Genomic DNA, 12,652 nt, shown 5'->3' with positions numbered 1-12,652 from the left:
CTCTTCCCACAGCATGCTTCACTTCTCCCTTAGAGATTTCTGAGATGCTTCTGGGCTTGTCCTGAGGCTTTCAGTGCAGGGAGGTTATAGTGGTGAAGGGAACAAAGCCTCAGAGATCCTGTAGCACAAATGTAGGTAAATGATGGACAAGAGCACCAGGGTCTTGTGGTGGTTTGTAAAGTGTTTTGAAACAGCAGTTTGGCCTAACCAACACGAATCTGCAAAATCCTGTGGCCTAAGAATTTTCTCAGACATTCCCACTGGGTAATGGGGAGCTGGGTGCTGGCAGCAGCTGGGGAGGGGAAACTTGGGAACGGGCTTACATGGACTGAGGGCAGGTTTCTTCTCTACAGGCCGTTCCACGGAGCAGGCGAGCGGTCGTGGCTTCTTCCCAGCAGAGCTGGAACCCCCGGACGGGCACGGCAGGCGCTCTGGCTGTCACCACAACACTCCAAACCCGCGGCTGAAGCTGATGTCTCGGAGTGGTGACCGTCTTTCCAGTCCACTGGTGATGAAGGAGCTGTTCCTCAGACCTGGGGGGAGAGAGAGAGAGACCTGCTTACAAGTAAGAAACCACCACTAAAATAAAGATGTCCCCCTTGATCTATTGTAACAGCTTGTGCTGGGTTTTTGATTTGTGAAGACTTTTTTTGGAGGCAGGGCACAGCATGATAGTTGTGTGAAAGGCTTTGGGTGTTTCTGTTCCCCTGTCCCTGGGAAGACAGAGGCTGTGGGCAGTGTGGGAGGTGTCATGGCAGGTAACTCCTCTGGGAGGCTGATGTGCTCTCTGATGGCAGGGCACACCCCGAGAGCAAAGCGAGGTGCAGCCGAGTGCCTTGAGCGGTGTCTTGAAGTCAGTGGTTGAAAGTGTTCTTTTTTCTTCTCCATGATGGGACATTTTAGGGAATTTAGGGAATCGATGAGCTGAGCCCTCAGAGGCCTGGTTGTAAGAGTGGTGAGAGCGCTGGGGTGGGGGTTGAGGTGAAATGAGGGGTGTTGTGAGGGCTGTTGGGTGCGAGAGGCAGCAGTGCAGGTGTGGGAGTGCAGGCAGTGGAATGCAGCGGAGCCGCCTCGTCACTGCCCACAGGAGCTGTCCCTGGCACTGCTGCCCACATGGGGGTATAGCTCAGGGGCAGAGCATTTGACTGCAGATCAAGAGGTCCCCGGTTCAAATCCGGGTGCCCCCTCCCTTTTCCTTCTTTTTCTCCAGAAAAAGTTGGTTTGGAGCTCTTGATTTCAATGTTTTTTCCCCCAAACTCTCTGCAGGCTCCGTCTGCCCTTTGACCAGGTGCTGGGGAGCTGTAAAGCAGCAGATTCCCTCGAGAGAAGAGGGCTGACACTGGGGGGGTTCTGAGGAAAGAGATGAGTATTTCATGAGAAGCTGCTGTTCTGTCCTGGGATTAATTTGTGGACATTTGCTGTGATTGTTGGTAATTAATTGGGACATTTCTGCTGGGGAGGGGTGCAGCAGGTGGGGGGTATAGCTCAGTGGGAGAGCATTTGACTGCAGATCAAGAGGTCCCCAGTTCAAATCTGGGTGCCCCCTCACAACCTGGCTTTTTCCTGGATTTTGGGGTGTTTGCTGAAGGACAAGCAGCACAGCTTTCGGATTTTTCAGCCTCCTGAGACAGTAAAAGATTTTTCTGTCTTCACCTCTATAGATTTTTCTGTTCTATTCTTGGAAGGGTTTGTCTTTGCTGCTGTCACATTTCAGCCTTGCAATGTCCGCAGCAGGATTTCCTTGGTTTGATTCCTGTGGAACAGAGAGGACAAAAACTGGGGACAAACATACTTTAAATATTGTTTTGTTGGCGAGTTGGCAGGTGTGTGTGCAGGGGGTATAGCTCAGTGGTAGAGCATTTGACTGCAGATCAAGAGGTCCCTGGTTCAACTCCAGGTGCCCCCTCTTTTCTTCTCCTTCAACCTTCCTTTTGCCAAAATTTGTCCCAGAAAGAAGGTGGGGAGCTCTTCTAGGAGTGGTGAACCTGTGCTATACGGTGAAGGTTGGTTTCTGTGCTTCAGCATCGAAGGAACTGAGGCCCTGACGACTATTAGGAAACTGCAGGAGTTGTGCAGTGTGTAACTACTCACTGTGTGTACTTCTCTGTCTATGATTCTCTGTCGAAGTCTTATGTACAGCCTTTGGCAGCTACGTGAAGGTGCAGAGAGGGCTGTCAAGTAAAAGAGTCTAACCAGTGGACAGGAAACTTGTGTCTCTGTATGAACATTTAAAAAATCTCCCTGAGAAGTTTATTTGCCAAGGGGGTATAGCTCAGTGGTAGAGCATTTGACTGCAGATCAAGAGGTCCCTGGTTCAACTCCAGGTGCCCCCTATTTTCTTCTCCTTCAGCCTCCCTTTTGCCAAAATTTGTCCCAGAAAGAAGGTGGGGAGCTCTCCTTGGGTCTTGGGAGTCTGTGCTGTGCATTGAATGTTGGTTTCTGAGATTCAGCGTCGAAGGAACTGAGGCTCTGAGTATTAGGAAACTGCAGGGGTTGTGCAGTGTGAGTAACTACTCTCTGTCTGTGTGTACTTCTCTCTGATTCTCTGTAGTAATTGTCTGTACAGCCTTTGGCAGGCACATGAAGGTGCACAGGGGGCTGTCAAGTAAAAGAGTCTTAACCAGTGGACAAGAAACTTGGCTCTCTACAGAAATGTTTTAAAAATCTCCCTGAGAAGGTGCTGTGCCAGGGGGGTATAGCTCAGTGGGAGAGCATTTGACTGCAGATCAAGAGGTCCCTGGTTCAACTCCAGGTGCCCCCTTTGGGTTGTGCTTTTTCCAGGAGAAAATGAGGTGCGTTCCTCCCTCTGAGATCCACCGTGCCTGTGCTGTGCACCGAAGGCAGGGCTCTGAACTCCAGGGCACAAGGTAGTGAACACTTGAGTAAACACTTGCTCCTAAAATAAATATCCGTGTCAGTGACAAAGCAAAGACACAATTCTGGTTGCTTGGCCCTCGTAGTTGTTTTGCTCTGTGAGGAAACTGCCGGGGATCTAGTTTGTGTGTGTAGTTAGAGCCTGCCTGCGTGTGTTTGTCTCCAGATCATCTGCAGTAACTTTCTGTGGACAATTTTGCTCGTACATTAGCATGCAAAAGAGAGTGCTGTCATATAGAACGATCTGAGCAGCTGGACATAAAATCTGAGCTATCCATATTAGTTTTTAATTGCTCCTTGGATGAGGGCTGACCCAGGGGGTATAGCTCAGTGGTAGAGCATTTGACTGCAGATCAAGAGGTCCCTGGTTCAACTCCAGGTGCCCCCTCCTTTCTTCTCCTTCAGCCTCCCTTTTGCCTAAAATTTGTCCCAGAAAGCAGATGGAGAGCTCTTCTAGGGTTGGTGAGCCTGTTCTGGGCATTGAATGTGGGTTTCTGCGCTCCATTATTCAAGTTACTGAGGCCCTGACTATTAGGAAACTGCAGGGGTTGTCTGCTGTGTGAGTAGCTACTCCCTGTCTGTGTGTACTTCTCCCTGTTCTTAATTCTCTGTAGTAATTGTCTGTACAGCCTTTGGCAGGCACATGAAGGTGCACAGGGGGCTGTCAAGTAAGAGTCTTAACCAGTGGACAAGAAACTTGGCTCTCCATAGAAATGTTTTTAAAACCTCCCCGTGCAGGTGCTGTGCCAGGGGGGTGTAGCTCAGTGGGAGAGCATTTGACTGCAGATCAAGAGGTCCCTGGTTCAACTCCAGGTGCCCCCTCTCTTCTTCTCCTTCAGCCTCCCTTTTGCCTAAAATTTGTCCCAGAAAGCAGGTGGAGAGCTCTTCTAGGGTTGGTGAGCTTGTGCTATATGGTGAAGTTTGGTTTCTGTGCTTCAGCATTGAAGGAACTGAGGCCCTGATGACTATTAGGAAACTGCAGGAGTTGTGCAGTGTGTAACTATTCCCTGTGTGTACTTCTCTATGATTCTCTGTAGAAATTTTCTGTACAGCCTTTGGCAGCTACATGAAGGTGCACAGGGGGCTGTCAAGGAAAAAGTGTCTAACCAGTAGACATAGAAATTTGGCACTCTCATAGAAATCTTTTTAAAACCTCCCTGTGCAGGTGCTGTGCCAGGGGGGTATAGCTCAGTGGTAGAGCATTTGACTGCAGATCAAGAGGTCCCTGGTTCAACTCCAGGTGCCCCCTCTCTTTAGCTGCTTTTTCACCCTTTCTTCTTCCAGACTGTCCGCACACACACACTATGGAGAGACTTTTTTGCCCCTCTGAAGTCTTGGAAATCACTTGGTGATCTTTTGCCAAGCATGAAATCAGACTTTGACGTTTTTCCCTCTCTTCTCCTGAATACTGCACGTACGCACAGATCAGCTGGCTCAACAGAGGTGCTGCTGGTCTAGTTTTTCCTGTCTGAGTAATTGCCATTAATTTAAGCAGTAAACATTGTGTATAATGTCCTTCTGAAGAGGGGAATCTGCTGAGCTGTTCCCTGAAGGGAGCTGGGGCTGGGATGTACAGAGCAGCCCGGGGCAGGTTTGCCCAGTGACGGCTCCAGCCTCGGCTATCGCTGTCCGTCCCCCCCCGGGGCTCGAACGCTGCACCCCCGGGCCCGCAGCCGGACGCGCTGCCCCTGAGCCACGCCCCCCCGGCGCGGGGCTCCGGGGGCGGGCGTTTGGCGGGAAAAAGTGGCTCAGGGGCAACGCTCCGGGCCGGGAACCCGGAGATCGCCGGTTCTAACCCTGCCCCGGGCGCTGCCAAGGCTACGGAACTCCACGGGGCTCCTGCTAAACGCTGCCCTGCAGGAGCGGTTTGACAGCGAGCCAGAACAGGCATTCAGCGCGTGGTTGTAATTATAACACCCTGACAAACTTGCCCCGTGAATTATGTCCTGTTTAAATTACTAACCCTCATTCCTAGGCACTCCTCCAAGATTGCTTCTACCACCTTTATTTGAAACATGCTCAGATCTTGTCATAGTTCCAATGCAACATAAAAACAAACCGGTTGTCTCTCGCAAACACAGCAGACTAGCGTGGACAATAGAAAATTGCAAATAATATCCCATTTCAGACCATATCCCACCGCAGGGTCTCTTGGTGGTAATGGTTTTCTTCTGCTGAGCCAGAGTGGACCCAGACCCCCCAGGAGCAGCGGGGCTGAGCAGCATCCCCCGCTCCCCACACCAAAGGCCTCCAGCTGCGTGTGGCTGAAACCTCTGCTCTGCTTTCGCTCAGGGACACCCCAATGCGAGCAACACCCCGCGGGGTATCGGCCGCTGATGTGGGGAAAGAAAACAACCCGCAGCCCCGCTCACAGCTACACCAGGCCCTGTCCTTACGGTACCGGCGGCGCTTGGGGCACCGCCCCGGCAGGGACACGGGAGCCCCGCGTGCTCCACGCCGTTCAAGCAGCTCCTTTCCCCGGGGGGTCACGCTCGTGCTTTAAACACTTTTGGGGCTGTTTCGGTGTGGTTTGGGTTGGGTTTTTTCTTTTCCCTACCGAACGCACCGGGGGACTCCTCGGGGCCGGCTGTGCCCGGCTCCGCTCCGCCGCCTCCGCCCGCCATCTTGCCGGCGTCCCTCAGCGCCGCGGCGGAAGTGACGTCTCTGAACAGCGCCGCGCGGAAGATGCACCGGAGGCGGTGCGTCGTGATGACGCACATCCGGTCCCGGTAGTCGCGGGGGAAGAGCTGAGGCGACCGCAGCGATGGGGGGAGGCGACCTGGTGAGGGGGGGCCTGGGCCGGGGGGCGCTGAGCGGGGCCGAGAGCGTCCCCCGGGGCTCCGGGCGCCGCGCTGGGCTCGGGCTCGCTGTCAGGCGGGCGGCGGGCCCGGGACGCGCCGGTTCGCCGGGGCCTGCGGCGGTTTCCCGGCCCTGGCAGCGGAGCTGTCGGTCCCAGCGGGTCTCGGTGTGGCGGGAACACTTGTGACGTGTTCTGTGGGCCTCGACAGAAGAGTGTGGGAGGTCTGCGGGCGAGCGCGGCTCTGAGCGGGCCCTTCCCCGTGGCTACCGGCGAGGGGAGGCCTGTAGCGACCCGCGGGAGGCGTTTGGTGGCGCTTTGTTAACGGTCCCGGTCCGGTCTCCCGTCTCCTGCAGAACTTGAAGAAGAGCTGGCACCCCCAGACCCTGCGCAATGTGGAGAAGGTGTGGAAAGCCGAGCAGAAGCATGAAGCCGAGCGGAAGAAGATCGAGGAGCTGCAGCGGGAGCTGCAGGAGGAGCGCGCGCGTGAGGAGATGCAGCGATACGCTGAGGACATGGGCACCGTCAGGTGAGGTGGTGCTGGTGCCCCCCAAACTGGTGGTTACCAGCCCTGGCCATTCTCTGGGGCCAAGCACTGTCTGGTGAGGTGCTGCAGGTGTTCCCAGTGCCTCTGAGAGAGCCCTTGGTTTAATGTCTCTGATGCCAAAATGTTTCCACTCACCTTCATAAGCCAGCGCCTTAACGTGTAACTTTAGAACTGTGAGAAGGGCAATAAGATGATCATGTTTACAACAGGAAAAGAGAAGAGAAGCTGGAGTGGATGTACCAGGGTCCTGGAGGCATGGTGAACAGAGAGGAGTACCTTATGGGTCGCCCTGTGGACAAATACATCTTTGAGAAGACTGAAGACAAAGATGCCGGCTGCTCCAATGAGACAGGACTTCTCCCAGGCTCCATTTTTGCCAAGACAGGTGCCAATTCTGTCCTAGATATGGCAAACAAAATCCGGGAGGATCCACTTTTCATGATCAGGTACTAAATGTGGAGCTGAAAGCGGTAGTAGATCAGGCAAAGCATCGCTAGTAGCCACTCGCTAAGAGCCATCTGATTTATCTTTGTAAAGACTGCTGGTGTGTCTGTTCCTCAGAGCTACACTGCCTGTTTGTGAGCTCTGGGCTGTACGTGGCAGTCCTGGCCGCAGAGAGCTCACCAGCCACTTACATGACCAGTAGGATTTTGGTGATGTGTTCTGGGAACCACAACACAATGTCAAATAACATATTTGGGTCAGTTTTCTGCTTCTGGATAACTTTGCTGACTTGGTTTCAAGTCTGAGATTTCGTGATCTGAACGAGCTGATGATCATCCTGTAGATCATCCAGCTGTAAGCTGGTAAACATGTATAAATGTAAAGATTATTATTCCACATCAATTCGTCTCTTACCAGCTTAGCTCACCCTTTTATGTGTACGTGACTGTATCTGGGCTGCTCTGAGAGTTCCAGCATTTATTAGTGTTGTAGGCACGTTGATGGGAACAGAACAATTTTTGTTTACCCTACTAGTTGCTTTCTTAAGTGGAGAAGAAAAGGACAGACTCCTCCTTAGCTGGATCTGTTTTGCTGAATGTACAAAACTTGCCTATTTTCCCCCTTTATATGTTTTTAGAGCTTGTGCTTGATTGGTGTCTTTCATGAAAACATGATATTTTCAGTTGTTTGAAAATAGTAATATTATTTTTTCTGCTTTAGAAAGAAGGAGGAGGAAAAGAAGAGAGAAGTTTTGAATAATCCTGTTAAAATGAAGAAAATCAAAGAATTGGTAGGTGTATCTCAGTACTCCTTTACAGACTCAAAGCACAGAACACACTGAACCAAGGAGAGGATCATAGATCAAAATTAGTATTGTTTAGGATCAGGAGCTGAGTTCCTTTCCTGACTTTTTCACAGAAAAACAGAATAAATTCAGCTTTCTATAATCAGTATATAATAGAACAAGGTTCTTTATGACTCTCTTGGCAGAAATTAATTTATCTTCGTTTCAAATTCAGTGTTATTTTACTCTTCTCGTGCTTCTGGTGTACTTTTTTTTAGCTAGTGGTTAATTGTTGATTTAATACTACAGAGTGATCACAGACATAGGATTTGACATGCACCGATACCAGAGTGACACTAGGGAAGACTCCATTAAGCTCTTCAGTGTTGAGAGAGGACCTTGTTAAATGGTTTAGGTTTTGTTCCGGGGCCTTTCCACAGAGAACTCTGTTACTTTGCCTTTGATACTGACTGCCCAAGTGTAGGGACAGTAATTATTACTAATGAAATGGTGTCTTGCTTTATAGCTGCAGAACAGTTTAGATAAAAAAGAGAAAAAGAAGAAGAAAGAGAAGAAGAAGAAGCACAAGAAACATCGACGTCGTAGTTCAAGCAGTGGCAGTGACAGCAGTGATGAGGAGCGAAGCAAAAATAAGTATGTTTTGAGGTTTTATAGTAAAAATACCTTGTTTTCTGGTTATCTGTTTTTCATGTCTTTCAAATGCTCTTGTTGAGGTCTTATCTTTCTAATTAATGCTCTTAATTGGCCTAAATGTTTCTGTAGTGTTACTTTATTGTTTTTGCAACATTAAATTATTTTTATGACTTCTTAGTGTTAAAAAACATTCTTGAATTTCACCTACTTCTGTTTTCTCTTTAGATCTCAGAAGAGGATGAACAGTTCCTCCTGGAAACCAGCTCTTTCCAAAGTCGCAGGATATGGCTTGCAAGTGAGTACGTGTGTTTTGCACAGCTCTTGTGCCCTGAGTTAGGAAGAGTGAGAGTTATGGCAGTTTGTTGCCAGACTGCTTCACTGGCTAGACGAGGGTTACGAGGGGGATATGATATAATAAAGTTCAGATTCAATTTGGAGCCATCTAAGCCTTGAAACTGAAGCAGTTCAGATCCTGGTAGGACTTTTCTCTGCTCTGAATTCAGGTTAAGCTTTATTTGGCTTCTCTTCACAGAGTTACCCATCTGTTCCAATACTCTGCTTGGCTGTCTTGGCTGTTTGGTTTACTGAATGTGATCCAGAAATAATCTTTTTAGACACAGGTGTCAATAAGAACCTAGGAAGTGAGATGATGTTGTGCTCTTACAGGACGTCTCTCCTGAAAGACACTTTTGAATTGCAGGTTAGAGACTCTGACCGGAGCCACAGGTCTCGGAGCTCTCCAGCTGCCGGCCAGGAGAGGGCCCCCCCCAAGCACTGGGATCGCTCCAGGTCCAGGAGCCAGTCCCGCTCTCCTCAGAGACGCTCTAGCAAGAAGAATTCAGAACAATCTGGACGTGGGGGGTCAAGATCTCCTTCTAGACACAGTAAACAGTGAGTGTGGCTAAACCTGGATCATGTAAACCTAGGGCTGCCGGTGTGGGAGTTCTCTAGAATCAAAATCCCTCTTACTCAGTCTCCTTCTACTATACCTGTGTTCTGGCCACGCTGTTGCTCCGTTCTGGGTGTAAAGGCAGGAGCTGTGCAGTTGTGCAGAAGCACAGAGGTTGGCTCCTGGAGGGGACGTGCTGTCTGCAATTGTACTCTTCATTTGGGACACCCTCTTTCTAGCTACACCCTTTAGGTAATGCTTGTGACTGTGCTTTATTTGGGCTACCGATTCCCTTTAAAAGTTATTTATAATTGTTGAATTATCTTTATTAATTGCTGATAAAATCAGGCTCCAGGTGTTTATTGTTTGCTGATAAAATAATTAAAACTGAGTAAAAATAGGTGGAAATTTACAGTATATTAAGAGTCATTGGAATTTGTTTTCCAAGTGGACAGGCAGCAGTCCTGCAGTTATGGGAGATGTCTTGGTTTCAGAACATATACAAAACATCCAGGGAAGGTTTAGAGGTGTGATAATGTATGTTCATCTGTCCTAAGAAGGGTATTTCTGGGTTACAGACACAGCAATCGGGAGGAGAAAGGGAGAGCCAGAAGCCCTTCCCCAAAGAAGAGCTATCGACGACAGCATGCTCCTGGTTACACAAGGTAAGCAAGATCTGGTCCCTGTGCTTTTGGATGGAAGTTGTCCTGGTGACTTTGAAACAGCTGGGTGTAATCTGAGAACCAAATTTTATTCTATTAACTAAAATAAATCGAATCGAATGTCTGAAAGTCAGACAGAGAGTCTGGAAGTGCCCAGTTTGGTGCTCTTGAGCTTGATTGGTGTTAACACCTTGGACAGCTTCCCAAACCCATTCACGTGGTTGCTGGTTCTCCATGGGTCTCGCATCACTGTGCAAGGCAGTAATGTGAAGTCAGTCTTTGTCCCATGGACTGTTAATTAGAAGCATTCTGTTTCACTGTCATCAGGAAAATATGACCTTGACAGCATCATCTTACCAGTCAATTAACAACAAGAAGGCTGAAAAGAGGAGAAAAAGAGACTCTTGGTAGGGACATGGTAAAGGAGAACATTTAGACATGTACTTACAAGCTTTGCTGATTGGCTACCAAAGAAGAAAAAACATGTTAAACACCCCTAATTTGGGGGATTGTAAATCATCTTAAAGAATGGAAAGCAAGAGGGGGTTGGGCCCCACCATGCCATTGGTTCATAGCAGTGGTGTTTTCTACACCAACAGGAAGATCTCTCCAGAGGAACTAGAGCGTAAGCGCCAGGAAATGATGGAAAATGCCAAGTGGAGGGAAGAGGAGAGAGCAAACAACCTGAGGAAACACCGCAAGGAGGAGGAGCTGGAGCGAGAGCTGGAGAAACTGCACTCCCGAGATGGGAAGTTCTTCAAGTGAGTGTCTTTTTAATCTGCTTTTTCATTCAGGGAAATAGAGGCCACAGCTTCTGGGGAGCGAGTGATGGCCTCAACGTTTGAGGTGTTTCAGATTAAGGTGTAAGATCCATCTCTGCTGTGTTGTACATTAGAACTGATGACATCTACTCTTCCCAAATTCTCTTCTTAATCCAAAACACAGCTGTTTCTATGGTGGCCTTGGTAGTCAGACTTGGAAACCGGTCATCAGTTGGTTTTGGCCAATCTGTAGAAATACCTCGCAGTGGTTTACATGCAGATATTAAAAAGTTCTGGTTTTAGGAGCTTGCAACAGCGTTAGGCCTGCAAGTCCACTGGGAGTCATTGTGCCAAGAGCTTGAGGGACTCAAACCTGTGCTCGATGAGAAATCAAACCACTTCTAATTTCTAAACGCAGGTGGTAACTTACAGTCCCTTGTGCACGTGGTAGGCAAAGGAAATCGGAGTGGCATGAGGCCCTCCGGAAAGTGCAGTGGTGTGTTAACAAAAATCCTATGGCAGCTGTGTATTATGGAGTTGCTGTAACATAAAGTATACTCCAGGCTCTATAAATTAATCAGAGGAGAATGTATACTTAATTCCTGAAGCTGCCCAGAGCTGGGATCGCATCAGAGGGGCTTAAAATCACAGTAGATTTTCTCCATGAGCAAAATGTCTCACGGAGAGAGGTTTTTGCATGTTTCCCTGTGCAGAAGCAACTGGATGAGCTGAGAGATTTGATGTTTATTGGCATGTTGTTTCAAGAGGGAGACAGGCATGAGGAGATCATTCAGAAAAGCACAGCAGTGTGATCTGAAGCAGCAGAAGAAAGCGAGTGGTCACAAGGATCCCTTCTCCCTCCTGTAGCTAACGGAGTCATTCACAGCACGAGCCCTGGCGTTCGGGCTCCCAGGGGACGGCTGCTCTCAGTTCAGGAACACATTGCATTTCCCTCGTTTGCTTCACAGACAGCAACCACGTCCCCTGTGACGGATGCGTTTGTAATTAACGGTTGGTTATATTTGGAAGATGGAGGAGCTGAGAGCTACCGAAAATATATTTCTGAGCGCTGACCTTAAATAAGGCATTGAATCTGTTACAAGCCAAGATAAAAGCTGTTCGGTTCTTTCAGTGCAGACTTTAATATGAAATAATTTCTGTTTTCTATGTCACATTAATTTAGGTAGGTGTCTTGGGGATGGTGAATCCTGCTAGAAATGCCATAATGTTTGGAAAGAGATTCTGATTTCTATCTTTGCTTCAATTTTCTGCAGTCGCTTAAAACTAGAGAGTGCATCTACTTCCACCCTAGAAGATCGGGTGAAACGCAACATCCACTCCCTTCAGAGAACTCCCGCTGCCTTGGAAAAAAACTTCATGCAGAGATGAAACTTGTTCTTCCTCTGCTCCTGTGCAGAAGTTAAATGGACACTTATCCCCAAAGGTGAGAGACCTCCAGCACACACCCACTGCTCTCTGCAGGACCAGTTACCATCTCCCAGAGAGGCGCTGGATTTCTGTGCTGCAGCCCACAGCGTGTTCTGGACTTCTGGCATTGCAAATACATTTGTAATGAGTATGACCTTGCAAGCAAACCTTTGCTGGAGAACTCGTGAGCCTTTGTATTCTATTTTTAACGTATTGCCAGAGCTTTTCCTTCTCTCTCCACCTTGACTGGTATCATTTTTGTATATTGTTATTACCAGATTATGCCAGGTGGTAACTGCTTTCTATATTGGGTGGATTGTCTGAGCTCTTTATATGACAGAGCGAAAACACCTATTTTTGTTAGTCCTTAAAGATCGGAGTAGGACAAATTCACCTGTGAGTTAATTTCATGGAATTTGATAAAGCTGCACAAGTAACAGCCAAACCCAGTTCCATACTGTCACCATTTCAGGTGTGGGTTTGGAGGGTGGTGGTAGATGACTCTGCAAGATACCTGTAGCCGTTATTTGGTTGCTCACAGATTTGAACGGTGTTTGACCCAAAGGGAGCTGCTTCGAAGGGGAAGGAAATGAGCAGAGCGTAGCTGATACGGCAGGTATTTCTCTGGGATTTTGTAATGTAAGTAATGTGTATATGTACAGCAGTGTAGATTTTTTTTAAAAAAAAAAAATTAAGAGACTTTACTGTCATTTTTAAATGAGTTTTGAGGGGTGGGAGGGGCAGGGGTAGACCTCATGTCCAAGGGGAGGTTTGGGGAGGGCCCGGCCGGCTGTACCTGGCAGCAGCAGCCC

At 48.6% G+C, this 12,652-nt stretch overlaps 1 protein-coding gene, 1 long non-coding RNA gene and 8 other non-coding genes across 11 annotated transcripts; 9 read left to right on the top strand and 1 right to left on the bottom strand.

The window, feature by feature from the left end:
* Positions 1-161: 161 nt before the first annotated feature.
* Positions 162-5,523, bottom strand: LOC137673885 (uncharacterized). Of its 2 annotated transcripts, none has more exons than XR_011049784.1 (2): positions 5,441-5,523; positions 162-533 (listed from the first exon to the last, which is right to left on the bottom strand). It is a non-coding gene; the product is annotated as an uncharacterized lncRNA (long non-coding RNA). The 2 variants fall into 2 exon arrangements; XR_011049785.1 differs by having other exon boundaries at positions 5,432-5,516.
* Positions 1,116-1,187, top strand: TRNAC-GCA (transfer RNA cysteine (anticodon GCA)). The gene has a single exon. It is a non-coding gene; the product is annotated as a tRNA-Cys (tRNA).
* On the top strand, positions 1,475-1,546 carry TRNAC-GCA (transfer RNA cysteine (anticodon GCA)). The gene has a single exon. It is a non-coding gene; the product is annotated as a tRNA-Cys (tRNA).
* TRNAC-GCA (transfer RNA cysteine (anticodon GCA)) lies at positions 1,835-1,906 on the top strand. The gene has a single exon. It is a non-coding gene; the product is annotated as a tRNA-Cys (tRNA).
* Positions 2,262-2,333, top strand: TRNAC-GCA (transfer RNA cysteine (anticodon GCA)). Its single transcript has one exon. It is a non-coding gene; the product is annotated as a tRNA-Cys (tRNA).
* On the top strand, positions 2,690-2,761 carry TRNAC-GCA (transfer RNA cysteine (anticodon GCA)). Its single transcript has one exon. It is a non-coding gene; the product is annotated as a tRNA-Cys (tRNA).
* Positions 3,191-3,262, top strand: TRNAC-GCA (transfer RNA cysteine (anticodon GCA)). Its single transcript has one exon. It is a non-coding gene; the product is annotated as a tRNA-Cys (tRNA).
* On the top strand, positions 3,625-3,696 carry TRNAC-GCA (transfer RNA cysteine (anticodon GCA)). Its single transcript has one exon. It is a non-coding gene; the product is annotated as a tRNA-Cys (tRNA).
* Positions 4,052-4,123, top strand: TRNAC-GCA (transfer RNA cysteine (anticodon GCA)). Its single transcript has one exon. It is a non-coding gene; the product is annotated as a tRNA-Cys (tRNA).
* A 67-nt stretch (positions 5,524-5,590) lies between the features above and the next one.
* Positions 5,591-12,544, top strand: CWC25 (CWC25 spliceosome associated protein homolog). Its single transcript, XM_068418767.1, has 10 exons — positions 5,591-5,656; positions 6,028-6,200; positions 6,428-6,664; positions 7,383-7,452; positions 7,973-8,100; positions 8,326-8,395; positions 8,801-8,991; positions 9,568-9,654; positions 10,251-10,412; positions 11,687-12,544. Exons 1-10 carry the CDS (start codon positions 5,639-5,641, stop codon positions 11,799-11,801), a joined length of 1,251 nt encoding a protein of 416 aa, XP_068274868.1. The 5' UTR covers positions 5,591-5,638; the 3' UTR covers positions 11,802-12,544.
* Positions 12,545-12,652: the final 108 nt, after the last annotated feature.

Source organism: Nyctibius grandis, chromosome 26 (genome assembly GCF_013368605.1).
Source record: "Nyctibius grandis isolate bNycGra1 chromosome 26, bNycGra1.pri, whole genome shotgun sequence".
NCBI classification, from domain to species: Eukaryota; Metazoa; Chordata; class Aves; order Nyctibiiformes; family Nyctibiidae; genus Nyctibius; species Nyctibius grandis.
Note: the sequence above shows the minus strand (reverse complement) of the source record. Positions and strands in the feature narration are given on the sequence as shown.

What these genes read in the sequence shown, in the direction of transcription:
- CWC25 (XM_068418767.1), top strand. An exon ending in TCGCAGGATATGGCTTGCAA is followed by an intron (nt 8,396 to 8,800) that starts GTGAGTACGTGT and finishes TTTGAATTGCAG; the next exon opens with GTTAGAGACTCTGACCGGAG. An exon ending in CGAGATGGGAAGTTCTTCAA is followed by an intron (nt 10,413 to 11,686) that starts GTGAGTGTCTTT and finishes AATTTTCTGCAG; the next exon opens with TCGCTTAAAACTAGAGAGTG.